Source organism: Pelodiscus sinensis, chromosome 1 (assembly GCF_049634645.1).
Source record: "Pelodiscus sinensis isolate JC-2024 chromosome 1, ASM4963464v1, whole genome shotgun sequence".
NCBI lineage: Eukaryota > Metazoa > Chordata > Testudines > Trionychidae > Pelodiscus > Pelodiscus sinensis.
The window spans coordinates 96,439,242-96,466,702 of NC_134711.1; the positions used below are offsets into that span (position 1 = coordinate 96,439,242).

Consider the following 27,461-nt stretch of genomic DNA (forward strand, 5'->3'; position numbering starts at 1 on the left):
CACTAAAGAAAAGATGAAATAAAACCTCTGAAGACTAAAAATGAGGCTTTGATTTAAATCCCACACTCCCAAAGACCCCAGCAAGGGAGGAACTGGGGAAAGAGAAATGACAAATTTTCATAAAGAGGAATAAAGTTAGCTACAAATCTGTCTATTTTTTAAAATGATTTCCAAAAGATCATTTCAATATGAATCAACTGAATTAGCCTCTTAAAGTAGGTCGTTGCTCTAGCAACCAGTAGTGTGTTTAGACAACTCCCTGCCATAATGACCTACTTTTCAGCTCCTCCTAGGACAGCATCACGTAACTAGAATTTCATGTTCACATCTGAAACATTCTGAAGAGAGAAGGCTAATCTGCAGCTTCCAAAGTCTCTATTTCCTGGAAACAAAAATAAAGACTCCCAGAACATTCGGATACCAGATCAATATGTTGCTCTACATTGACTGGACACAGAAACAAAGCTATTCAGGACATATTCAGACTTCAAAAAGCATTTAAGAAAGTCAATTATTAAAGTTAAAAAATGCTAAAAGCAAATAGCACAAGCAGCTGCTAGAATGAACATCTCCAAAAGCAGTGCTGCTCTCTGCCAGCAATCTTCATTGTAAACAGCCTGTTTCAGTACATCACTAAGGCTATGTCTATACTGTGGGTGTTTTGTGGAAGAGGAAATGCAAATTGAGTGCTCATTTGCATATCTTCAGATCCTTTTTGCAGAAGACATTTTTGCGATAAAAAGCCCTGGGTAGATGTGGCCATTTGTTGGGAAAACCCCCTTTTGTTCAACAGCCCTTATTCCTCAAAAAAAAAAAAAAAAAAAAAAAAAAGAGGAATAAAATACAGGCTCTCGCACAAAAGGGTTTTCTTCCGACAAATGGCCCCGTCTACACAGGACTTTTTATTGCAAAAACTTCTTCCGCAAAAAGGATCTGAAGATATGCAAATAAAATGCACAATATGCAAATGAGCACTCAATTTGCATTTCTTCTTCCACAAAACACCCTCAGTGTAGATGTAGCCTGAGAGAGAGAAGCGGACAGATATTCCTCAATTACAGACTTGAAATTAAGAGTGAAAAAAAACCCCTCAGGAATGAGAAAGTTAAATACTTTGCATTTAACCCTGTGTAAAGAGATGGTGATGAGGGTGGAAACACAAATTTAGGAAACAGCATTGACAGTTACTTATCTATTGTTTGCCAAAAGCTTTTTGATAAAATTTCCAAGAGAAAGAAATAAGTTTAATACACGTTCACTCAGAAGTTTATGAAAATTTCACCAGAATTTTGAAGATAGATAAAACTGAAAAGTCAGCAATATTTAATCTGTAAAATAACATGTCTATTTGACCATCTGAGTTCCCAACCTTTTACATTAAGCCCTCATAGTTCAATTTTGTTCATATTTAAAAAGGCATGGGCAAGGAAATTTTATAAGTGAGAAAAGTCACACCCCAAAATAAGAGTGCGCTGCAGATGCATATCTGTTACTACACAGTATACTCTGGGTTTCTGGTTTTGTTTTAAACCAATAAACACTAACAGAGCAAACCCAACATAAAAAACAAAAAATAGGTATATATTGCAAATTAGTTGAAACCATAGGTAAGAGCAGTGTTCTCTGTAAGATGCTCACTTGCGTGGCTGCGCACAAGAAATTCAGAGCCCGCCCACCCTTTTGCAGAGCTGAGGAGCAGCACTCACCTTCCTGGATTAGTGAGGTGGCTGCTCCCTTGGCCAGGGCCATATGGTGGGGCAGAGACGGGGATAGGGTTGCAGAGGGAGGTGGCTGCTCTGGCTGCCGCCAGGACTGAAGCTATGTTGGGAGGCAGCTGCTGCCAGGGATTGGGGCCATGGGGCTGGAGGGCAGCTGCTTCTGCAAGGAGTTGGGAAGGGGGAGTGGAAGGGGAGAGAGGGGCGCTAGCTGTATAACAGGGCAGAAGATGTATGTGTTTTAAATTGTTATGGAAGAAAGTCCCACTTGCTGTGCCGATGTATTAGCACCTGCCCCATCTTCTGCCCTGTTACACACTAACAATATCTATCTAAAAGTTTCAGAGGGGTAGCCAAGTTAGTCTGTAGCAGGAAAAACTTAAGTAGTAGTCTAGTAGGACTTTAAAGACTAACAAAACATGTGCCCACAAAAGCTCATGATACCATCTACATGTTTTATTTTTTGCTTTTTTTTTAAATGTATATACTGTTAATAATTGATGGATGCCATGGTAGCACATACCCAAACAAGCACATGTATTTATCAGTATTGATGCACAAGACAAAACTCACTCCGCTCATGGATGGAAAACCTTAGAGGGAACACTGGTCATGAGCAGAACTGCCAAACACAACCCAACATAATTTGTTGGGGGAAGTCAACATGGTTTCTGTAAAGGGAAATCATGCCTCACCAATCTACTAGAATTCATTGAGGCGGTCAACAAAAGGACTAGGGATGTAAAATTCCATTTAACTGGCTAACCGGATAAACATATTGTTTAACCAATTAGAGGGGGCAAGTGTGTGCGGGGGGGGAAAGAGCACTTGAGCCGGGCTGGAAGGGCCCCTGCCTCCTGCCCCCACCCTCTATCCCACCAGATAACCTTAATCAGTAACAGGCTAAACCTTCACATCCCTAATGTAGACAAGGGGGATCCAGTGAATATTGTGTACTTAGATTTCCAGAAAGCCTTTGACAAGGTCCCTCGCCAAAGGCTCTTAAGCAAAGCAAGAAAGGTCCTCTCATGGACTGATAACTGGTTAAAAAATTAGAAACAAAGGGTCATTTTTCAGAATGGAGAGAGGTAACTAATTGTGTTTCACAATGGTCCATACTGGAATCAATCCTATTCAACATATTCATAAATGATCTGGAGAAAAGAACGGTTACTTACCTGTAACTGTTGTTCTTCGAGATGTGTTACTCACGTCCATTCGAATCAGTTGTGCGCACCGCGTCTCCGGAGCGTTTTCCCTAGCAGTACTCATAGTGCCGGCAGGACGCCCCCTGGAGTGGCGCCACAATGGCGGAGCATAAGTACCCCCTGCTGGTGCTCCCCTACCTCAGTTCCTACTTGCCGGATGCTCCGGACGAAGGGAAGGTGGGGGGAAAGTGGGGAAAATCGAATGGACATGAGCAACACATCTCGAAGAACAACAGTTACAGGTAAGTAACCGTTCTTTTCTTCTAGTGGTTGCTCATGTCCATTCAAATCAGGTGACTTCCAAGCCAACCCCACTTCACGGAGGAGGGGTCAGAGCACCCAGAAAGAGAAGTCCACAAAAGTTGAACAACCCAAACATATTTATTCAAGTAACAGAACACAGAACTGTTGAAAAAAGTGCAATGTGGTATAGAGAAACAAACACATTTACAACACGGAGCTGAGGACCGCAGAACCCAACCCTGCGTCCTCCCTGGCCTGCTGTGTCAGCGCATAGTACGCCGTAAAGGTATGCACTGACAACGTGGCCGCCCTGCAGATTTCAGTAATTGGAACCTGCGCCCCAAAAGCTACAGAGGACGCCTGCTCCCTGGTGAATGTGCTGTAACCCGGGGCGGGACCTTCCCGGCCAGGACATAACACTCCCTGATACACCCCGCGACCCAAACGGACAACCTCTGGGTAGAGATAGGGAGCTCTTTCATTCTGTCCGCGAAAGCAACCAACAGTTGTGTGGACTTACGAAAGGGTTTCGTTCTATCGACATAGAAGGCCAATGCCTGCCTAGCATCTAGGGAGTGGAGCACTTGCTCCCTAGGAGAGGCATGGGGCTTTGGAAAGAAAACCGGGGGGGGGAGTAAATTTCTTGGGACAAATGGAACGGTGACACCACCTTGGGGAGAAAAGCCGGGTGAGGACGGAGCCTCACATTATTCTCCAAGAACACTAGGTAGGGCGGGTTTACAGTTAGTGCCCTAAGCTCAGATGCCCTGCGAGCCGACATAATGGCTACAATGAACGCAACCTTCATAGAGAGGTGCTTTAAAGAGCATGTGGCCAGTGGCTCAAAGGAGGGCGACACAAGTCTAAACAACACGCCCTCTAGACAACACAAGGTTAAGGTCACAAGCGGGGAGAGGGGGTCTAACCGAGGGGTACAACTTATCCAAACCCTTAAGAAACCATAGAGGATGCCCGCAGGCCACAGCATGGTCATGGCATCTCCCCTGGAGTGGGCCCCCAGGCTCAACAGGGAGCAGTTACTCTGGCACTTGGTGTTGTGTGCTTAGGCAAACAGGTCTAAGGGACAACCCCACCTGTGGAAGACCTGATGATGAAGGGCCGAGTCCTAGAGGAACCATTCGTGGGCTCTAAAGGACCTGCTCAGAGCATCAGCCAGCAAATTTTTGCACCGTGGCAGGTATTCTGCCTGCAAAAATATATTGTGTGCTACACACAGGTCCCACAGCCACAAAGCCTTGCGACAGAGGGGAGGCGACCAGGCTCCCCCCTGCCTGTTGATGTAGAACACAGCCGCCATGTTGTCCAGGCGCACCAGGACGGAGCGGCACGACAGCTTTGTCAAGAAGGTCTTGCAAGCTCTCCTCACTACCCTGAGCTCCCAGACATTTATATGTAGGGCCTGCTCTACAGGGGACCACAAGCCCTGGGTCCTGTGACGCCCCAGGTGCGCTCCCTAACCCAGGTCTGAAGCGTCTGTGACCAGTGTCACCAAGGGGAGGGGAAGGGGAAGTACGGTAAATGGAACCCTGCTGCACACAACAGCCTCCTGAGTCCACCACTGTAAGGAGGCAATTACCGCTGGAGGCACCGTGAGAACCATGTCCCAGAGACCCCTGGACTAGTTGAACACCTTCACTAACCAGGCCTGCAGCGATCTGAGCCTCATTCGAGCATGGAGTACCACATAAGTGCATGCTTCCCTGTGTCCTAGCAGTCTCAAGCAGACTCAGGCAGTCGTAATTGGTTAACTCGGAGATCAGCTCCACTATGGCCAGAACTCTGTTCCTGGGGAGAAATGCTCTTGCCACCCTGGCGTCCAAGAGAGCCCCCACAAATTCTAGGCACTGAGAGGGAGTCAACAATAACTTTTCCTCATTCAGCATGAGACTGTGTCTTAAGAAGAGAGTCCTTGGTAAGGGAAACGTGAGCCACCACTTGTTCGTAGGCTCGACCACAAATTAGCCAGTCTAGGTACGGAAAGACGTGTACCCCCTTTTTGCAGAGGAACGCCGCTACGACCGACATGCATTTTGTGAAGACCCTGGGTGCTGTCGAAATTCCAAAAGGGAGCACCGTAAACTGGAAGTGACAGCGGGACACTATAAAGCGGAGAAACCTCCTGTGGCTGGGTCTTACTGCCAAATGGAAGTAAGTGTCCTTGAGATCGAGAGTTGCATACCAGCCTCCTAACTGTAATACCGGGATAACAGAGGCCAGGGTTACCATTCTGAATTTAGATTTCACTACCATCTTGTTGAGGTCCCTGAGATCTAGAATGGGACGAACCCCGCCCTTGGGTTTTGGGACAATAAAATACCGGGAATAAAACCCCTTATCCCTTAAGTGTGAAGGGACCCTCTCTACTGCTCCCTTTTGGAGGAGCGCTAAAACCTCCTGGTGGAGAATACCTTCGTGAGAGGTGTCCCGAAAAGAGACAGGGCAGGCGGGTTGGAAAAGGGTGAACCCAGGAAAAGGATAGTATAGCCATCCCTGACTATTCTCAGAACCCAAGCGTCGGTGGTGATTTCTGCCCAGGCATGGGCAAATTGGGATAACCTAGCCCCAAACAGGGGGCCCGGGCGGGAAACTGGTGCGTAATGCTCTAGAGGACTGTCATAACGGGTGCTTGGACTGTTGAGGGGGGCCCTGACCAACCCCATGGTTGTCCCCTCTCAGTCGGCGACGAGGAGCTCTGGGCGAAGGTGGGGCCGCAGCCGCCCCCGCACACCCACTGGGAGCACGAGGATGGTGTCTCTAGTAATCCTCACGGGGGACCCGAGATTGCATTCTCCCCTGTTGTCTGTAGGGAAGCTGACGTCGCTGAGGAGCCGGCACGTGGATCCCCAAGGACTGGAGAGTGGACCTCGTGTCCTTGAGCATATGGAGCCTTGAGTCAGTATGCTTGGAGAACAACGCTTTGCCGTCAAAGGGCAGGTCCTGAACAGTAGTCTGCACATCAGGAGGTATTCCAGACACCTGCAGCCAGGCACCACGATACATAACTACACCCGACGCCATGGTACGGGCTGCAGAATCAACAGCATCCAGGGAAGCCTGAAGAGCCGTGCGGGTGATAGTTCTGCCCTCTGTGGTCATAGCCCCAAACTCTTGATGCACCTCGGCGGGGAGTTTCATCTTTGAACTTATCCATCGCTTGCCATGTGTTATAGGCATATCGACTCAGCACTGCCTGCTGGTTAGCAATGCAGAGTTGCACCCCACCGGTGGCATACATCTTACGCCCCATTAAATCGAGGCGTTTGGGCTCCCTAGCCTTCGGGGACGGCCCCGGGACAGGCTAGGAATATAGGTGCTTGTACCCCTACTGTGGGACAGAATAGCGCCTCTCGACTCCCTTTAAGGTAGGGGTTAAGGAAGCCGGGGTCTGCCACAGGGCGTTAGTGATCTTAGCCACAGTTTTGTTGAGTGGCAAAGCCAAACGGGCGGGCGCATCGAACAGGATGTCTATCATCGGATCCGTGTCCTCTACTACTGGCTCCACTGGAACACCCAGGTTGGAGGCCAAATGCCGGAGCAAATCCTGATGCGACCGAGCAACCATGGTCGGCATTGCCAATGCGGGATCCACTAAGGCCTTATCAGGAGGAGACGATGACGACGACTCCTGAATCAGCACAGGATCCAGCATAGGGCCTGGTTGAGGAGCTGGCTGGACAGGCACCGCCATGTGCGGAAGTGGCTCTGGCACCAAAGCCTGCAGGTCTCTAGCAGTATCTATGGTAGCAGTCCTCTGGGGCGAGGGAAGGGGTCGAGACAGCGACGCTGACGGGGGCGCTTGGTGCCCGGAGACACTGGACACTGTGGACGGGGGCATAGGCCCTTGCCACTGATGGTATGCCTACGGTGTCCAAAAAGGCCAGTGTGGCTGAGGCAGCCAAGTCTGTTGCACATGCGAACGATCACGGCGGTGCCGGGAACGGGATCTATGCTGTCACAAAGCCCTCGAGGACCCCAATCTGAAAGAGCCCACATCCAAATCTGAAGAGTAATCAGTCGGGCCAGGGTGGCGCCGATAACGAGTACCCTGTCACCATCGGGGCGGAGTGCGGGGGGGGGGGCCACACCCGAACCTGGCCATGGATTCTGGCTTGCCCGCATGCGTGCGGTGAGGTCGTACCGGTACCAGAAAGACAGGCTTTGGGCCTGACTGTGGTGCTGACACGGTGCACGTGGACTGCGGTGCCGAAGTCAGTGCCGGTTGTGAGCACGGAACTGCGGAGTCCAGCTGCCACGGAGATGGTGCCTCTATCAGTGCCGCCGTGGGCGCCATGGTGGGTAGGACTGAAGTCGCCGGAGCCGTGATGGCCGCCCTAGAAGGGATTGGTGTCACCAGCAATGGTGGTACCAGCATGGCCCACGGGGCCGATGCCAGTACTTGAATCGGTGCCAGTACTTGCAGCGGTGCTGAAGAAGCCAGTGCTGATGACTGTACCAGCACCCCAGGCAAGAGGCCCGGTGCCAGTACTGCTGACGGTGCCACGAGGCCTGAGTAGTACGGCACTGGCACAGCTAAGACCGGTTCCAGGAGAGGTCCCAGCACCGAGGGAGGTTGAGTCCAGTCGAGTGCCGGGTGAGGCCTGGCAGCCTGTGTACCATGGAGGGTGAGCCCTGGGAGGGTAGCCAAATTAGTCATCATATTGTATATACAGTTGGGATTATTTTTTCCAATATGCATTACTTTATATTTATCGAAATTTAATTTCATTTGCCATTTTGTTGCCCAATCACTTTATTTGGTGAGATCTTTTTGAAGCTCTTCGCAGTCTGCTTTGGTCTTAACTATCTTGAGCAGTTTGGTATCATCTGCAAATTTTGACACCTCACTGTTTACCCCTTTCTCAAGATCATCTATAAATAAGTTGAATAGGATGGGTCCCAGGACAGACCCTTGGGGGACCCCACTAGTTACCTCTCTCAGAAAACTTACCATTTACTCCACTCAACTTCAATCAAACCAGAACAGGAAGAAACTTAATCCTTAAAGTTAACTTACAAATACTAATGATAGCTATTTGTCCCCCAAATAAAGTTTTAGATTGACTGATGTTCCTCTGTTGCCACAATACTGCATGGAATTGAAGACTCAGGTTCATAAGTTTTACAACAGCATTACAAACTTCCATACAGAATAAAAATGCTGTGGCTTGCACAGATTTACAGGTGGCTGCTTTGGAAAGTATGCTGGACATAAAGCCATAAAAATGAATAAGCGAGTAGCTTCTATCATAGAGCTTATTTGCCCATCCCTCTCCCATGTAGGTTTTTACATTCATAGGATTTTAAAAGTCATAATTTTACCTATTTAAATCTGAAATTTCAGTGTGGTAATTGTAAGAGTCCTAACCCAAAAAGGAGTTGTGTGGGAGGAGGTCACAAGGTTATTGTGTGGAGAAGGGTTGCAGTACTTCTACCCTTACTTCTTGGTGGCACTGCCTCCATAGGTGGGCAGCTGGAGAGCACTGACTGCTGACTGGGAGCCCAGCTCTGAAGGTAGAGCTGCCACTAGTAGCACCTCAGAAGAATAGCATGGTGTGCTGCTGCCTGCACAGCTGGCCTTCAGTCAGCAGTAGGGCTGTTAAAGACTAGTTGACTATCCGATAAGCATTTGCTTAATGGGTAGTATTTTGACTAGTCGATATTTTCCCTCCCCCCTCCCAATTATAGAAAGAGGCAGCAAGGGGAGGGAGGAGGGATTAAGGGCCATTTTGAAACCCCAAAACTGCTGCTGTGCGGTGGGCTGTCTCTTTAAAATGCTGCCTCTGCGCATTTCAAAGGGGTAGTTGTCATGGAGCCTGGGGTCAGCTGGGTACTCTCAACTGACCCCGGGCTCCCTGTGGCATTTCCTTAGAACCCATGATCAGCTGCAGACTCCCCAGCTGACCCCGGGCTGCTAGCAGAATAGCATGGAGCCTGAGGTCAGCGGGAGACTGATTCTCCCGCTCACCCCAGGCTCCATGGCTTTGAAATGCACAAAAGCCCCCACTGGGGACTCTTGTGCATTTCAAATCAGGCACATGTGTGTAACCCAGAGTCAGCGGGACCCCCAACAGGCTCTTGAACATTTCAGAAGAGGAATGCGGAAGTGCCTATCGACTAGTCGATGGAATTTCCATCGACTAGTCAACTAACCGTATTTTAACATCCTTAGTCAGCAACAATCATTCTCTGGCCAACCATCCCTGAAGGCAGCAGCAGCACAGAGATAAGTGTGGCACCCTTATATCAGGGTGGGGAGGGGGAGAGGAGAGATGCTTCCTTCAGAGATTGACTGTCAGCCAGGTGTCCTTCTCCAGACACTCAACTCTGAGGATAGTGCAGAAGTAAGAGGTGACCCACCCCCCAAATAAACCTATAACCCCTCTGCAAGTCTCTTTTGGGTCAGGGCTCCTAGTTAAAGAAACACAAATCTCCCCCCATGAAATCTGTATAGTACAAGACAGAAGCACACAAAAGACCAGATTTCACAGCATGGAAGAGAGGGGAGATAAGATTTCACAGTCTAAGATAGTTTTCATGGCCCTGAATTTGGTAGGACCCTATTTACAGATCTACTGCACACGCCAAGGTATTCCCACAGAAAAAGAACAATTCAACATATAAATACATTAACTGTATGCAGAGTTAATATTTCCTAATTTCAAAAAAACCAAATACTAGTCGTTTAGAAAACAAAAGAAGAAATTGATTCTACCACATGAAAGTAAGAGGATCCTTAAGGTTTTCTATAACTATTCCCCCATGCCTACACCCTTCCCAACCAACAGGATCAAGAAAAATAGAAAAAAAAGTGTAATTAATCAGAAACTAAATCCTTGCATGGCAAGACAGTAAATAAATATTTCCACATATTTTTATTTATCACATAAGAAGAGTACAAGTACTTTCTTTCATCCTGAAGACAAACTTGATATAAAACAGGATTTGTACTCTTCGCTCATAACAGCAGGCAAAGATGTTAAAAACCAGTCAATCTTAAGACCGTTATGCAAAACCCTCTATAACCTCAGCTTAAAAAAAATTGTGCCTATAACTTGTGTATTTTGAGGAGAAAGTCAGGAACCATTCACTTTTTTCTTAAACTACAGTTCCACTGTAAAATGAGATCTACATCATTTTTAAGGGCAAAATTTAAACCATGTAAAGGTTTTTTTGCAGCAAGTAAAAATAACTGAGCAGCTAGTTAGATATTTTTTTTTTTGAGGGGAGGCCAAACCACGGCTTGTGGGCTGCACGTGGCTCTTTTAGAGTTAATGTGTAGTTTGAGGAACATCCCTTACCACTAGTTGTCTACCTACCAGACTAGGGAAGGAGCTCAGGACTAGGGATGCTAAAATGAGTTTATTTTTGTAAATGTGTAACCACTGAAAATTTCAAAAGTTACACGTGGGGGGGGGGGGGGGGGGGAAACGGGGACATAGGGAGAGGTGATGCTCCCAGGGAGCCAGATTTTAAGCAGCAGCAACGCATGGGGTGGGTAGCTCCTGCTTCTCCCCCACTCCCTGATGCTGCCCCTGTATGAGAAGCAGCAGAATGGGGGAAGGGGGCTGTGTAACCATGAAGGTTAACCGATGAGCTCATATATATTCACATCCCTAACCAGGTCTTTGCCTGCAATGGGAGGTGAGGTCGGGGTGTCTGCCGGACTATAGGCCCACAGGGCACACCTGCCAGAGGCTTCAGCAAGAGCGGGGCTGAAGGTCCCACTTCTTAAACTTCTGAAGATTGTCATAGGCAGCTTGGACAGTCAGTAAGTTTGGCCACCCGGATACATGCCATTTCTAGAAATGAGAGATGTCATAATGCTAATATCAAGGAATTAAGGCCAAGTAGCAAGCAAGACATCAAAATCATGTTATAGGAAAAGCTTCATTTTGCATCTTTCTGCCCCATGTAACACCAGTGTTTACATTTATGTAATCAATTTTTTGTTAGGGCAGAATCTTCCATTTGGGAATTGAAATGGAAAATTCATTATCTAGAACCAGATAAACAATGATCAACAGCGAGATTTACTTAGTGCCAATTCAACAACTTGAGAGGCAAAATAATAAAGCATGCTATTATTATGTTTTAGAGGGAGTAGGCAAGACGCCAAGAGAAAGAAGATCAGTGAGGCCATGTCACTGGTTAGTAATTGTACTTGCTCAATGACAATTATACAAAAATACTGGAGTTACATGTACGGTTAAAAGAAGAATTTCCCATACAACATCAATATAATGAAGCATGCTCTCAATTTCCCTAGTTAAAATATCCTGAAAACCAGAAATACTGCACATGTCTCTTTATTTTGCACAACTTATAATATGAATGGAGGAATCTTCAACAATGTAAAGACAGCTATCATAACATAATGTTATTTCAAGGAGAAAACATAACCCAGTGTCTTTTCATTTCTCTTCCAGTTTATTACAGTACCATTTCTAATGGCTATTAACTATGTTTTAACTTCAAAACAGATGAGAAACTGACAATGGTAGTCACTTGGTGCACCTGGAGTATTTTGAACAAAAGGTGACAGGTCTGGAACAGAATCTGGGTCACTGGTTCAACCCTTTGCAAGATGTTTCCTCAGTTTAAAACCCTCCTTCAACCCTATGCTAAACTAAAAAAAGGCACTGTAAATTAGCAGCAGAAAAAAAGAAGACTGACAAGATTTTTTAAAAATATTTTCATCTTCTGAATGAGCGTCTGCTCCTATTCACACAGTTGTTTTGCCACTACAATGCCCTTTTTTATAAAAAGGAAGGGCAAATAGCTTATCTTCTCAGATTTTGGCTATTTGGCTGTCAATTTCAGCTGCTGAATGATAACTCCAAATTGAAAGGGTCATTTTACGGACCTCGTGTGCACACACTACAGTGGCTAAAAAAGTGAAAGTTATTTAAAAAAACCATTTAGTTAGTAACAAAATTATATTTTGCTTTTATATGCGTAAACTCATTCTAGCAAATCATTTTTGAGACAGGTAATAGTGGTTGTTAAGTTTTACTTGAAAAATCTTTAATAAACCACATAATATAAAGCTATGAAAGAGCGGGCAGTGTCTGAGGCACAAACTGTGTATACAGCAAGAGCCATACACACACTGAAATATGAAGCAATTCAAATAATCTTAGGACAGGATGTTATAGTATCTCCTGGAACTAGTCCCAGGAGATCTCTGGTCTTGGACAGGTGAAGTGTTAGTGCAGAGCAGGCATTCTTCCTCAAAAAAACTCCAATACCCTATGTTTTTCTTTTGGAATTTTAAATTCTTTAGAGTAGGGAATGAGTGTGTCTTTTGTACAGCACCAAGAATATTTTTAGAGTAAGCAAGTTAACACTAGGGCTACGTCTACACTGGCCCGTTTTCCGGAAGGGGCATGGTAATTTTTGAGATCGTAATAGGGAAATCCGCGGGGGATTTAAATATCCCCCGCGGCATTTAAATAAAAATGTCCGCCGCTTTTTTCCGGCTTTTAGAAAAGCTGGAAAAGAGCGTCTACACTGGCCCCGATCCTCCAGAAAAAGCGCCCTTTTCCGGAGGATCTTACTCCTACTTTGAAGTAGGAATAAGATCCTCCGGAAAAGGGCGCTTTTTCCGGAGGATCGGGGCCAGTGTAGACGCTCTTTTCCAGCTTTTCTAAAAGCCGGAAAAAAGCGGCGGACATTTTTATTTAAATGCCGCGGGGAATATTTAAATCCCCCGCGGATTTCCCTATTACGATCTCAAAAATTACCATGCCCCTTCCGGAAAAGGGGCCAGTGTAGACAAGCCCTAGGTGTTATATAGTAGTTAATTAAGTTAATTAAGTAGTTCATGGAATTTCTATTGATTAGTCTGGGGGCAAGGGAGGGTTTGAAAGGCGCTTGCTACTGCTGCTGAGACTCTGGCAGCCAGGCTCTTACTACATTTAAACTGTGGAGCTGCAGCTGGGTTAGCTCCTGGGGGCGGCACGAGCTGGGACTAAGCATTTCCGGCTTGCTCCGGCTCTACAATTTAACATGCAGAGTTGCAGCAAGGTTCGTTCCTGGAAGCTCACACCAGCTCCGGGACTAAGGATAATGAATATCAGTTAATTGAATATAGGCAGTCCCCGGGTTACGTACAAGATAGGGACTGTAGGTTTGTTCTTAAGTTGAATCTGTATGTAAGTCGGAACTGGCGTCAGCCGCTGCTGAAACTGATCAGCGGCTGATTCCAGGAAGCCTGGGGCAGAGCAACTCTGCCTTGGGCTTCCTGTAGTCAGCGCTGGTCAGTTTCAGCAGCGGCTGACTTGGGGACTCCTGGGGCAGAGCAGCTGGGGTGCTGCCAGGTTGGTCCGGAGCGGCGCTGCGGGACCAACCCGGCAGCCCCCAGCTGCTCTACCCCAGGGGTAGGCAAGAAAAGCCTGGTCTGCGGGGGGGGGGGGGGGGGGGGGGAGGGGGCACTAGCTGCACCACACCTCCCCCCCCCCCGCAGACCAGGGAGACGGAGAGCAAAGCCTTGGAGCACTCCCGCAGCAGGACAGCCCAAGCGCGCCTGGGCTGTCCCGCTGCGGGCGTGCTCCGCGGCTTTGCTCCTGTCCCCCTGGTCTGCTGGGGTGGTCCAGCAGCTTTGCTGGACCCCCCCAGCAGACCAGGGAGACCGGGAGAAGCTTTTCTCGCCCCGGAGGACACGGGTGGTGATCCGCCGCCCATGAGCTCCGGGGCGAGAAAAGCCCCGTTCGTAAGTGCGGATCCGACATAAGTCGGATCCGCATAAGTCGGGGACTGCCTGTAGTTGAATAGTCTATTAACCGTGTGAAATCTTATCAATTACTCAACTATTCTACAGTACCTGGGGGGTGGGGCTGGCAGCCAGTGTGCTCCAGTCCCACTTCCAAGACGTCCCTTCCCACTCCGTGCTGCTGCCTTTCTATCAGAGGCAGCAGCGTGGGGTGCCAGATGGGAGCTTGCTAGTGAAGGAAGCCAATTTAAAAACCAGCTCCCCTCATAGACTGGCTGCCTGTTGCCTTGCACTGTTGCCTCTGAAAGAAGCAGCAGAGCAGGTTGGCAGCAGCCCCTGTGCAGGAGGGGGTCTGAGCTCCTGGACCTGGCCTGAGCCAGATTGCCTGCCCACCTGGCTCTTAATACACTTTAAATGCAGAGCTGCAGCGGAGGTAGGCCCAGGACACAGTGCAAGCTGGGACTGAGCTCTGCAACTGGCCAACCTGCTACAAAATGTACTGACGGAGGAGGTGGGGAAATGCATGTAGTTTATAGCATTAACCAATAAGCAAATGCTTATAGGTTAATCAACTATACTATTACATCCTTATCAGGCAACACTGCTGCTCTACCTCCCTCCCCCTGCACCAGAGACAGTGTGGGGGGGAGGAGGGGGAAGAGAACCGGCTTTTAAGCCAACTCCACCCCAGCACCAGCTCCTGCTTCCCCTTTTACCCCCCCCCCCCCCCAATCTGGTAGTCAACTATTTGAGTAGTTGCTTACATCCCTTGTTAACACGTGCTAGATCTGAGTAATATATATAATAGATACATAATTGTAAATTGAATAGTTGCCAGAAACCCAGAGAACATTAATAAGTTCATTTTTCTTCAGTAGGTGCTACGAAGTTCATATCTGCTCACAGATCAATAGCGTCCATGCTGCCTGCTGACCTTTTAGAGACTAAAGACCACAGGAATCCAAAGCATGTCTTTATTTGTTTCTCAATAATATTACATATTTCAGGATGTTTAGTGTTCTTAATTGATATGCCACTAAAAAAATAAATTTAGAAACTTGCAAAGTATTTTAAAAATATCAGGTTTGTCTTTTACTTTAGGCTGGCTTCAGTCTCCACCACAGAAGATGATTAGGAAATATAATTTCACAGTTTGTAGTGGCTTGTATATACACTCAACCATAAAAGCAAAAATCTCTGAATTGTTTATTGAGCTACAACATGTTTTTCAGTCAAAAGAACCTTATGAATACAACTTTTAAAGACAATTTTCAATCATTCCATCCAAAACGTCCAGCAACTACTGTTTTTAAACTGCATAATTCTAAGTTTTGTTGACAAGCATGCATTAGCCATTATATGGAATATCATAGGAAAAGTACTCTGGTACTTCCACCTTCTCAAGACTATAAATAGGACTACCATGTGCAGAAGTTGGCAATTTCCAAATATAAAGAAGTGAGCTTGTCCATAAACTATTCTGATATCCTTGGATATAAAAGATTATATAAAATAGAAGATATTGTAGAAAAGGCTCTAAACTAGTTGCCTAGCAAGTTCAAATTCTCCTTTTAACTGACTTACCCAAAGTTATTCAAGGAATGAATGGCATTAAGTCTTTCTGCATCTCAGTTTCATCCCTGTAAAGTGAAGTTACCACTTCTCAATGCTACAGTCCAGAGAAGACCCAGTTAGCATTCTGCAAAGCACCTGTAATCCTTGGATGGACCACGGTACATGAATTTCAAGATTTTAATCAGTGTATTTGGAGGGGGAAAAAAAAAAGGTTTCACACTAGGGATGTTAAACTGTAACCCTGTACACAGTTAACCAACGATGTTCACAATTACATACAAGCTCCCAGCCTGCTCCCAGGGGCAGGTGGGAGCAGAAGCAGGAGCCGGTACATGTAGGAGGCAACTTAAAAGCTGGCTCCCCACATGCACCTGCTCCCAAAGAGTTGTATGCCCCCCCATGTGTAACCATGGAAAATGTCATGGAAAACGGTTACACAATTAAACACATATTAACATCCCTATTTCAGACAACTGCTAACATTTCAAATTAGCTAATTTTTCTGTATGCATTTTTTAGCCCAACTACCCCTCTCCCCTATCTCTTCTCTTGTTACGTCATCTCTTTATTACAGAGGCTTTCTACCATAGCTCCACAGTTAAAGTTAAGTGCGAAATTCAAAGCAGGATTCAACCTCTGGCTATAAAGTAGACGTGTGATTCCCAGCTCAAATACCCATAATCGCACTAGCTCTCATCTGAATCCACTACAGGTTAAACCTCTCTCATCTGGACTCTCTGGTCTGACAACACCTGTGGTCCTGCCAGACCACGGATGTTGCTAGACTAGAGAGTGCTGGCTGCAAAGGTTGAGAGCATCTGGGAGTGGAGCTGGTTTGGTTAGCTGCAGCCTGCAGGGCCAATCACCTGGCAGCAGGGAGCCCTGGGAGCAGCTACGGCCCTGTGCAGGGCCAGGGAACTACAGGAGAGAGCTTCTGGAGCAGAATGATGACAGCAGAGCCAGGCAGGTGGGTCAGAGGCAGTCAAGCCTCTGCAGGAGCAGCCTGAGGCCAGCTGCGGCAGCTGGTACCCCAGGAAGAAGGCGTGATCGGCGCCCCCACCTGCACGGTTGTCAATGGCTGTGACGTAATCATGGGCTGCCCCCGAGCCTCTGGGTTCTCAAGGGACAGCAGGCAGGAGGGGAACCCCAGGAGAGCCCAAACACCTGACTTCCACATATCCAGCAAATTTCCTTGTTTGGGACCACTCCAGTCTCGAGGGTGCTGGACCAGGAAGTTTCAACCTGTACACTATTTTTGGTAGGGATGTGAACAGTTAACTGTTAAGTCTCTCACCAGTTCTGGTTAACCAGTGTGGGCTGGGGCAGAATCTGTCCCCCTCCCCCTGCAGATAACTGCTAGCTCCTGCTCACTAGAGAGAGGGGGATGGCAGTGTCAGCTGCAAACCCCACCTATAGGGGGGCCAGCAGGGACAACCCACTTCATCAATTAACTGGTTAAATCTGATTTACAGGATTTTACATTTCAAGTATGAAGTTGGTTAAACTTGCATCTTCCTTAAAAACATCACCACTTATACTGTTCAGGATTGACAGGATTTTTTCCAGAGAATTTACATTTAGATCTGTTAAGCCATGTGCCAAAAATATTAAAAAGACCTTTCATGAATTCAGCACCTGGTAGTGGTGCATTTTTGGTCATAAAATAATCATAGCTCAGATATTTAGGGGAGGTAACTGGCCTAATCTACTCAGCACCTAATGAGGTCTCAGCTGAAGCACTGCATCCAGGTCTGGGAGTCAAATTTATGAACAAACTGGAAAGAGCACAGAACAAAAGGTTTTCTAAACCTTTTCTTTCCTAATATCTAGGGGCCCTATCAAATTCACAGATATGAAAAATGGATCATGGAAGCAAATCAGATTTCACAGTCCAGGAAATCTGATCTTTGCGTGCTTTTACCTTATACTATACAGATTCCACTGGAGAGATCAATGTTTTTCAAATTGGAGGGCTCTGACTCAAAAGGGAGTTGCAGGGGAGGAGGGAAGAGTCACAATATTATTTTAGTGGATTATGGTATTGTCATCCTTACTTCTGCACTGAGTGCAGAGCTGAGCTGTCAGAAAGCAACAGTTGTTGCTTGGGTGTCTAGCATCTGAGAGCAGCACCCCATCAGGAGCAACACAAAAGTAAGGGTGGCCTATTCCTACCTATCAAAAATCAGTTCATATTTAGTCTTAAGGGGGGGGAGGAGGGGAGAGAAGAGAGGGAGAAAGACTGATGAGGACCGGATAGCCCTAACCCTATTTGAAGGCTGTTATATAAAAAAAGATAATCAACTGTTCTTTGTGCTCTGAAAACAAGACAATTTTATCTTCATCAAGGGAAATTAAGGTTACACACTAAGAAAATCTTTCTTTCAACAAGGATAGTTACACTCTGGAATAAGCTTCCAAAGTAGACTATAAAAACCCACATTACTGGAGAGTTTTTTTAAGAACAGGTTGCACAAATATCAACCCGGGATTTAGGTTTACTTGGTCCTGCCATGCCATAGGGCTGAACTATAAGAGCTCTTGAGGGCCCTTCCAGACCCACATTTCTATGATTTTGAAGCTAAGCTCTTTTGACTTGCATACACTAGTATCTTTCCCTAAAGTTTCCAGCCACTGCTACTAGCAATGCTCCCCTAATGGAAATCCGAGGGGCTGCAGCCACTAGTCATTAGCTCTCCTTGAGTCATGGTTATACAACACAGCGGATTAAAAACCAGGGGACTAGAGTGAGCGGCCCCCGTGGGAGAACTCCCTTATTTGGGGGGCAGGGTCACATTTTCTTTCGTCGGAGGCCGTTCGGCCCTGTGCTTTGGATGCGGGGCAGCGGGCCCGTGGCGGAGACTGGCACCGCTGCTGGGTCAGGCAAGGCCAATGAGAGCGGCGGGCGGGGAGCGGGCGGGGAGCGGGAGGGGCGCATACGTAACCCGGCGATAACGCGCGGCCGACCGGGCCCGCTCACTCACCGCCACCTGTTGATGCCCACGTTGGAGGAGCCGGCGAACCAGGGGTCGAGGATGTAGACGCAGCGGACGCTGTCGGCGCCCTGGATGCACTCCCGCAGCGCCGGGTTGTCGTGCAGCCGCAGCCCCTTGCGGAACCAGTGCACCGCGTTCACCCCCATGGCCCGGGCGCGGTCCCGTCCGGAGCGGTGGGAGGGAGGGGGGATTCAGGAAGAGCCGCCGCGGCTCATGCCGGACCCGGGTGGGTCTCTGCGGGGCAGCCCTAGAGCGGGGCGGACGCCGCCCCCGCCGTGGCGACACTGAGACGCGAAGCTGCTGCCGGGGTCGCTGCCTCCGCTCGGCGATCGTCCGTTGGCTTTAGGACCCCGCGGAGGCGACAGCGGGGCCGGCCGCCTCAGGGGGGCACATCCCCTCCCCTTCCGAAATCCCCCGCGCGCGCGCGGGCCGCCTCTTGCCACGAGCCCGTGGCTTCCTCGCCGCTCGCCCTGTGACTCGGTGCCGGACTCCGAAGCCGACAGTCGTTAAGCCCCGCCTCCCGCCTTCTTATTGGCTGCCGCCGCCCCACCTGACTCGCCGCCCTCACGTTCCCGAAGTGTGTTTAGTAAGCCGGCCGGGAGGGGCCGCGGGGCGCGCGGGCTGGGGCCTCGAGGACAGAACCGAGCGCAACCGCTGCGCTAGAGGTCGACCACCGATCCCGTTCCGCTGGACACACCCGCCTGCCTGCGCGGCTCGGGAGCCCAACTGCGGGGGGGGAAGGGGACGGCACCTCCGTCACTGCGAGCCCCGCCTGCTCCGGGAGAAGCCCGGATGAGCACGGGGCGGCGAGGAGGCTCCGGGCGCGCCTCTTAGTGCGCATGCTCCCCTGCGCACGGCAGGCCGTAAACGGGCAGTTATGCAGAGAATCCTGCGTACGTCAGAGGGACGTTCGTCAGCAGGCGTGTCACGGGCGCGCGTTGGCCCGGCTGCCGGAGGCTCACGTGGCGGGCGCGCGGGAGGGGCGCTGGGCGGCTGCGGGGGCGGGAGGAGCCGGCAGGGACACGGGCTGGCGCTTGCATAACGAAGCTGCGCGAAGTGCCGTTAAAGCCGCAGCGCCCCCACCGCTCTGCGCACCTGCCCGGGCCCGCCTCTGCGTGTCGGGGCGCTGCCAGCCCCAGGCAGTGCGGGCCCCGGGCCGGAGAGGCGGGAGCCCCACCCCAGGGCAGTCAGGCTCGTGCAGAGCTGTGCTGATGGCTCAGGAGAGCAACTCCTCGGTGTCCTTCCTCTGCCCTCCCTGCCCCTTATGCTAGCTCACCCTTAGGGGTGAAAGTAACTTAAAAGTTCTTGCAGGACTGTCTTATTGCAACCCCCCTTGGGGCGGTGCCTCAGCACAGGGCGAGGCTTAGGGATGTTAAAATGTGTTTAGGTGAAATTATATAACTGCTGAAAATCTGTATCAGAGACAGCAGTGCAGAAAAGCCAGCTCCCCATGTGCACTGGCTCCTGCCTGTGCCCAGGAGCAGCCAGAGACCAGCTGCAGCAGCTGGCGCCCCAGCGGGCATACGTGATCGGTGCCCCTGTTGGTAGGGCCGTCAATGGCCTGATGTCATGGGCAGGTGCCCCCATGACATCATCCTTGGGCACACCGCGTGGCGGCGCCCCAGGCGGCGGCTGAGTCGCCTATAGCCATGGGCTGCCCCAGCCTGTGCCCCACCCACTGTCGCCTCTAATGGGGGGAGGGAAGAGGTGGCTCCCTGAGGCTGTCTACACTAGTGGGTTTTTGCGCAAGAACCCGCAGAATGTCCACACTGCCTCCCTGCCCTTGTGCAAGATTTATAGTACGGCCTCGGAAGACAGGGCAACTTGTGCAAGAGCTATGCTCTTTTCTAACACATGTAAGGCCTCTTGCACAAGAGCTCTTGCGCAAGAGGGCAGTGTGGACGAGCGGCAGGGATTTCTTGCGTAAGAAAGCCCTATGGCTAAAATCGCCATCAGAACTTTCTTGTGCAAGAGAGCGTCCACGCTGCCATGGATGCTCTTGCACAAAAAAACCCTTGCACAAGATGTTCTTGTGCAAGAACCCAACAGTGTAGACATAGCCTGAGTGCCCACTGCTCACAGAGCTGGTTTAAAAACCCTTCTTTCCACCCCTGTCTGCTCCCTGCACAGGGCTTACTTCTGCTTTGCCTCTTCCTCTTCCACACCCCACCCCTTGGATTAAATTGGCAAGAGCAAAGGGGACAAGTGCTCACTTTTGCCAAAAAAAAGTTGGGAGGGCAGGGTCAGAACTTCATAATAATTTTTAAAGTTCCAGCTAAAACAGGATGTGTGGTCACTTTAGAAAAATAAATCACCTTTCCTTCAGCCAGTTTATAATCCATCCCTTGGTTATGTGCTAGCCCTGTGTGACAGTGAAATGAAATGATTAGAAGTCTAGGTAAAACTAGGGCATGGCTGTGCTGCAGCTGAATATCTTCCCTTAATCTAGCCAGAACTACACTAGGAATTAATTCAGCATAACGATAACATTATGTGCACATTTTTCTCACCTTTGAGCAACATTGCTTAAAATTTAGATTGACATAGGCCCAGCCTAAGCCAACTCAGGTTCATTACTCAGTAAATGATTCACTGAAAGATTAAAAACCCAGCAAAGGTAAAGTAAATGCTATGATCAGCTCTAATACTAAAGCATAACTATGAACACAAAACCATGTTCCTTTAAATGCACCTTTAACACAATTTTCCCTAACCCCAAGACACTTATCAAATTTGCTTTTATATATATTTCTATGTACTCTTGTAATTACTTTCTATACTTTGGCTGTTTCGTTCTCAAGAGCTTTCGGCTACGTCTATACTGCGCTCTTTTGTGCAAGAAAATATGAAAATGAGGTGAAGCAGTGAATATCGCTGCGCCTCATTTGCATACTTAATGAGCCACCATATTTGCGCAATGGGCTTTTGCGCATAAAGGAGCCATCTATACAACTCTTGCGCAAAAGCTGCCTCTTGCACAAGAGCTGTTCTGCCTGAAAAAAAGCGGCAGAATGGCTCTTGCGCAAAAGCCCCTTGTGCAAAAAGGTAGCTCATTAAGTATGCAAATGAGACATGGCAATATTCATTGCTTCACCTCATTTGCATATTTTCTTGCACAAGAGGAAGCAGTCTAGATGTAGCCAGTATGTTTAAGAGCAGTATAAGGCTAGGCACTACATTTTCCCCTCAAATCTCAGCCATCGTTGTTATAAAGGAGACCTTAAACTGAATAAAATTCTAACCACAGATGAAGATAATTCATGAATTGAAATAGGTCACTTTTTTAAAAGTATCCTCTATAAGATGAGCTTTGTAAGTTGCATTTAAGGCAGTATTCTATTGACCCACTTTCACAATAGGGAGGCCTTTTTGAATGTAGTAGGTTAAAATGTTTATCTTGTTTATAATAGAGATACAGGTAGAATTAATACAAGTCCCAGATAATCCGGAGATACAGCTAAGCATGTTCAAAATAATAAATTTAAAAACCCCACAAAACCTAAGAAAGTTTTTGTAGCTGTTTGAAAATCTTGAATCAGATTGTATTATGTGCACAGTTCCAAACGCAACTAAGAAAGGACTGCTGGGTTGGGACACATATCCCCTTAAGGCTGTAATCTGGTGGGCCGACCATACGGCTGAACTTGCCTACCTGCCCTTTGAGGCACTCTATCACCCTGTCTTACTGAGTCAGAAACTGGTCTCTCCTAGTAAAAGCACAGAGATAGATATAAAATAAGTGTTAGAGAAAGGAATACCAGGAGTTTTGTTCATGTCTCGTTGTACATTCAGTGAATCATAGAAATATAGTACTGAAAGGGAGTTTGAGAGGTCACTTAGTCCATCCACGTACACTGGGACAGGGCCAAGTACACCTAGCCTAGACCATTCCTGACAAAGGATGGTGGTTCCACATCTTCGCTTAACCTAAAAGGGTAATTAAGCCCTGAAATAGTTTTCTTTCTGTTAACCTATCTCCTTCTCTGTAAATTAAGCAGATAATTTCTTGTCCTGTCATCAGTGGGCCTGGAGAACAATTGATAACCATCTTCTTTGTACAAGCTCTGGACATATTTTCATCTGGTGAAGTGGGTCTTATTGATGAAAGCTCTTGATGCTCTATATTTTTGTTAGTCTCTAAGGTGCCACAGGACTACTTAAATAAGATAACACCAAAAGTTCAATGGTAACAAATTCACTAAACAACCTTTTCTCATGATCTCATTATTTTTTGTCACAGTTTTTGGGCCTCTAGTAATATCCCAACTCAATTTAAAATCAGCATTTACCCACATCTACATAAAATGTGATATATTGAGGTTTCTTGGCCATAGAAGGAAATCAGGACGTGAGATTTTGTTCAGTTTGGGAGACTGAGAGAGATATTGGCCTTAAGCTAATATGTTAGGTGAAGTGGACTAGGAGCTGTAAGCTATATTTAGGTAAGATTTTATTTTTTGGAACTTTTAAGTAGCATACCTTTCAAATGTTTGTTTATTTAATAATTACATTCTAATTTTTTAAATAAAGGAAGTTACTTTATTTAAAATCTTAATTCCACTTTCAAGTCTGGGAATTTTATTAAATCCAAACATGCCTCAGTGCCCTAAATTGGAACATTTATATTTAAAAATGGCAACAATACTTGTATCAAATGGGAAAATATGAATATAAGTGATTCTCAGAGAGAAAGATGTGGTAGTGCTTAGCACTCTAATTAAGGAAGAAGATTCATCAGTATGAGTTATAGCATACTCACATCTATTGTAGGGTGCTATGTTCTAGGTCACTACCAGCTTGGTAAATTGAAGCACTGATTTTTAATTGATTAACAACTGTACCCCCTGCCAACTATGAGACAGACTGACAGAGGATTCTTTTCCTCCTTGTACTGATGGAAATCAAGACTTACTCCATCAAAGTCAAAATACTACATCAAAATACAAGAGGTGAAAGTGAGAGAAGCCCATTTGCACTGCCAGCAGGGTATCCAGATACAGCTGCCTAAATTCCCCCAAACCCATCGCATAGACAAAAGCTCAGTCAAATCTAAGGTGGTTTCTTATACCTCTTGGCTACGTCTAGACTGGCATGATTTTCTGCAAATGCTTTTAACGGAAAAGTTTCCGTTAAAAGCATTTGCGGAAAAGAGCGTCTAGATTGGCACAGACGCTTTTCCGCAAAAGCACTTTTTGTGGAAAAGCATCCGTGCCAATCTAGACGTGCTTTTGCGCAAAAAAGTCCTGATCGCCATTTTCGCAAAACAAAATCTGAGCTGTCTACACTGGCCCTTTTGTGCAAAAGCTTTGCGCAAAAGGACTTTTGCCTGAACGGGAGCAGCATAGTATTTCCGCAAGAAGCACTGATTTCTTACATGAGATCATCAGTGTTCTTGCGGAAATTCAAGTGGCCAGTGTAGACAGCTGGCAAGTTTTTTCGCAAAAGCATCTGCTTTTGCAGAAAAACTTGCCACTCTAGATGCAGCCCTTGGGTGTTCCATAGTCTTAGCAACAGCTGCACTTTATTGTTGACCAGGAGGACATTATATGGGGATACCAAGCAAAGCTCAATACCTAGAGAGCAGATTAAACTCTCCTGCAGAAAACAGCTGCTACCTTGGATTTGGTCTTTTGCCACCCACTGCTCCCATAATAAAACACTTGTCATTTTACTGTGATGTGTGCAACGCATTTCAGTGGGGTCTAAAGGTGGCTCCCTATTGTCCCCTTCCCTCAGACATACATCTCTCCCTCCATCCTTACATTACTTAGCCGCAGACCCTTGTGCTGAGACCCGGTGCCTTGCATTCACTTTACACAACCCATTGCCGATGTAGGAGCTGAAATCTCATTTTTAAGGGCCAGTTCCTGGAGCCCCGCCTTACGGGAGTCGCTGGCGAAAGGCCCCACGTGTGCAGCTCAGGCAGGCCAGGGGTGTTCCCAGCAGGGGGCGCTCGGCTGCTCCGACGGGGACGTGGCCCTCTCGCCAGCGCCGCCAGCAGCTTCCGAGTCCGCCTCGCTCCCCCCCGCCGGGCCAGGGGGATGGACCAGGCCGCTTGAGCTCAGCGCCCTTCCAAAGCGAGTGCGGGAGGCCCGGCTCGGCCCAAGGGGACACGCGGGAGCCGAGGCCCAGCCACAGGCCCGCGCTGACTCAGGTAACTGGGGCGCGCGGGCGTGGCTGGAGCCGTCCCCGGCTGGCACCACAGCGGGCCCCGCCGCCTCCCCTCCGGGTCCAGTGGGGTGCGCGGTGCCGGCTCACTGCCTGCTCCGCGCCCGGAGCCTCGCAGCGCCCGGCCCGGCCCAGCCAGACTGTGTGTTGGGGGGAAGGGGAGAATCGCTACTGTAAGCGGCGTTTGTTTTCCTAGATAAGTGAAGACATTTGAACATCTTGAAGAGATTAGCTGCGGTTCCCAACCCTTTCCAGATGGGGACCCCTTTTGACAATTCAGGAAGACTTGGGGACCCAAGGCAATTCAAAAACGGGGAAGAGGGGAAGCAGAGCCACCTGGGGAGACGCTTGGCAATCCTTTTGAAATGTAATGGCAACTCCTATTTGGGTCCCTGCCCCTAGGCTGGGAAACCCTGGATTAAAGAGATTTAAAACAGAAACAAAGCTCAGGTGTTGGAGGTGAGCATTAGCTGTTTACAGACTGCTACTCAGCTCCTATCCCTGAGAGGTGCGAAATCCTCCCTTCTCAGACTATAGTTTTTTCTTTAATGATGGAAACAGGATAACAATAATGTAGCAGAAGAGATGAAAGTCTTTTGAAAATGTCAATGTAACACAAATTCACATTTTTGTTTTTAAATCCATTTTGTGTATAGTGCAGCACTCCAGAACATTGAGAGGAATTGCTAATAGTGCAACCCAGATGTTTACACTTCTATGGGCTAGATGTCAACCCTGCAAGCGATTGCTGAGTGTCTCATCCCCACCGAATCAAGTGAAGGATGGAAGCTTTGTACAGCATTGGAGTTATACAACTGATACAAAATCAAAAGTGGAGAACAAAAGAACTGTGGAGAATCTCTACAAGTTATCCATTGATATTAAAAAAATTCGGAGGCTAAAGCAGTGGGTCCTCTTTCAGGATACAGCCTATGTTAAAGAAACTGCTAATACTTTACGAGAAATGGGAGCTGATAAGACTGCCATAGTGAACATTTTGGAACGTTGCCCAGAGGCAATCCTCCGTACCCCAGCAGAGATAAACTCTCAAAGGGAGTTGTGGCAGTCAGTATGCCAAAATGAAAAACAACTGGTCAAGTTAATAGAACTATTTCCAGAGTCTTTTTTTACTGTTGAACACCACGAGAACCAGAAATCTAATGTTCGGTTTTTTCAAGAATTAGGTCTGAAAAATAATATTATCAGCAGATTCTTCACAAGTGCACCTGATATTTTTCACAAGCCTGTTGAAAAAAACAAACATATAGTAGAGACATTACAGAGAACGTATCTAAATTTAGGAGGTTCTGATGCCAATATGAAGGTTTGGCTTCTGAAATTATTAAGTCAGAACCCTTTTATTTTGTTAAATACCTCCACAGAGGTTCTAGAGAACTTGGAGTTTCTCCAGAAGCAAGATTTCACTGATTCTGAAGTTCTACAACTGCTGTCCAAGCTTAAAGGTTTTATTTTTCAGATTAGCCCTAGCACGATGCAGAAGAGCATGTTTTTTTCCAAAGATGTTTTTAAGTGCAATGAAGAAGAATTAAAAGAGCTAGTGTTGAAATGCCCTGCTCTACTCTACAATTCTGTTCCAATTCTGGAAGAAAGATTCAGGGGACTGTTGAAGGAAGGAATTTCTATAGATCAGATTAAAAAGACACCAATGGTGCTGGAGCTGACAACTCAAATTGTACAGTACAGAATTAAAAAGTTAGCTGCTTTAGGATACAATATAAAAAATGGAAATCTAGAAGATTTGAATGGAACAAAGAGAGATTTTGAAGCCACTTATTGCAAAATACAAGCAAAGAGAGAGAGACCAATGTTTAATCCTGTTGCTCCTTTAGATTAATTTGAACATCTTTAGTTTATTCCAGAAAGGTATTTTATCCATCCTTCCTTAAGGACTGAAATAAAATCATATCACCAGTACTTTAAAAAATGTTATTGTATTACAAAAAGTGACCACAATAAAAAGGTTAGCACTATCATTGGTGTCATTTACATAAAGTGCATATTAAGCACACACACATTTTTTTAAAGATGTTTCCCCATTCTAACTGGTCACCAACTTACCTGGATCTTTAGTGATTGTTGTTGCACTGGCCAGTCTGATAATATTTAGAGCGATTATATTAACCAGCCAGGAGAGTTAGCTGCATGAATTTTCAATACTGTTCATTGGGTAGCAGATAAATAAAAGTGTTCAAAAAGGCCTTTAGATAGCTGCCACTGCATCAAAGAGGCCACTGGAAGTTGAGCCCAAATTGAAGCCGGCAGAAGGAGATTACATAGCTAGAGTTTCCACTGAAGATGTGCAAGAACTTTTTATATATAGTCATTACTATAAGAGGGCCCTATCACCATCTTAAAATGTGATCTCTCAGAGATCTCATCTTTTCTTGACTGACCTTTCTAGTTGTCTCTCAGGCCCGTTCTTGTACCTTTACCTCCAATTAACTCCTTGAGCATTTTGTGTTTTCAGGCTCTTGGCTGTTTTCTTGGTAATAGCCTGGTATCATTCCAGGCCTTTCTGCCTCCTTTTTCTTCCCTGTACCCCCCCCCCCTTTTTTTTTCCTTCTCTCTGTATTGGATGCAACTGTGGCTGCCTGCTTCCATGATTGGCAGCTCTAGCACCCACCTGTGGTTGTAATCCAGCTGCTTGCTTATAAACAGAAAAGGCTCTCCTCCCCTTCCCCAGGGCTCACTCTGAGGCTGTGTCTAGACTGGCAAGTTTTTCCACCAAATCATCTGCTTTTGCGGAAAAACTTGCCAGCTTTCTACACTGGCCGCTTGAATTTCCGCAAAAGCACTGACGATCTCA

At 47.2% G+C, this 27,461-nt stretch overlaps 2 protein-coding genes across 5 annotated transcripts in view; one reads left to right on the top strand and one right to left on the bottom strand.

Moving 5' to 3' along the window:
- The window catches only part of CRY1 (cryptochrome circadian regulator 1), a 61,609-nt gene extending 42,433 nt beyond the window's left edge, over positions 1-19,176 (bottom strand). The window contains exon 1 of one of the 2 annotated variants that reach the window (XM_075938377.1): positions 18,455-19,176. In XM_075938377.1, coding sequence (XP_075794492.1) covers positions 18,455-18,612 — 158 coding nt within the window. In that variant the 5' untranslated portion in view covers positions 18,613-19,176. The remainder of the gene's footprint in view (positions 1-18,454) is intronic. The other variant, XM_075938376.1, reaches the window with a different exon arrangement.
- Positions 19,177-19,246: 70 nt separating this feature from the next.
- On the top strand, positions 19,247-26,625 carry MTERF2 (mitochondrial transcription termination factor 2). Of its 3 annotated transcripts, XM_075938384.1 has the most exons (3): positions 24,484-24,620; positions 24,831-25,093; positions 25,291-26,625. In XM_075938384.1, exon 3 carries the CDS (start codon positions 25,338-25,340, stop codon positions 26,487-26,489), a length of 1,152 nt encoding a protein of 383 aa, XP_075794499.1. In that variant the 5' UTR covers positions 24,484-24,620; positions 24,831-25,093; positions 25,291-25,337; the 3' UTR covers positions 26,490-26,625. The 3 variants fall into 3 exon arrangements, with proteins under 3 accessions (XP_075794495.1, XP_075794499.1, XP_075794497.1); XM_075938380.1 differs by lacking the exons at positions 24,484-24,620; positions 24,831-25,093 and adding an exon at positions 19,247-19,359; XM_075938382.1 differs by lacking the exon at positions 24,831-25,093 and having other exon boundaries at positions 24,486-24,620.
- The last annotated feature ends 836 nt before the right edge of the window (positions 26,626-27,461 follow it).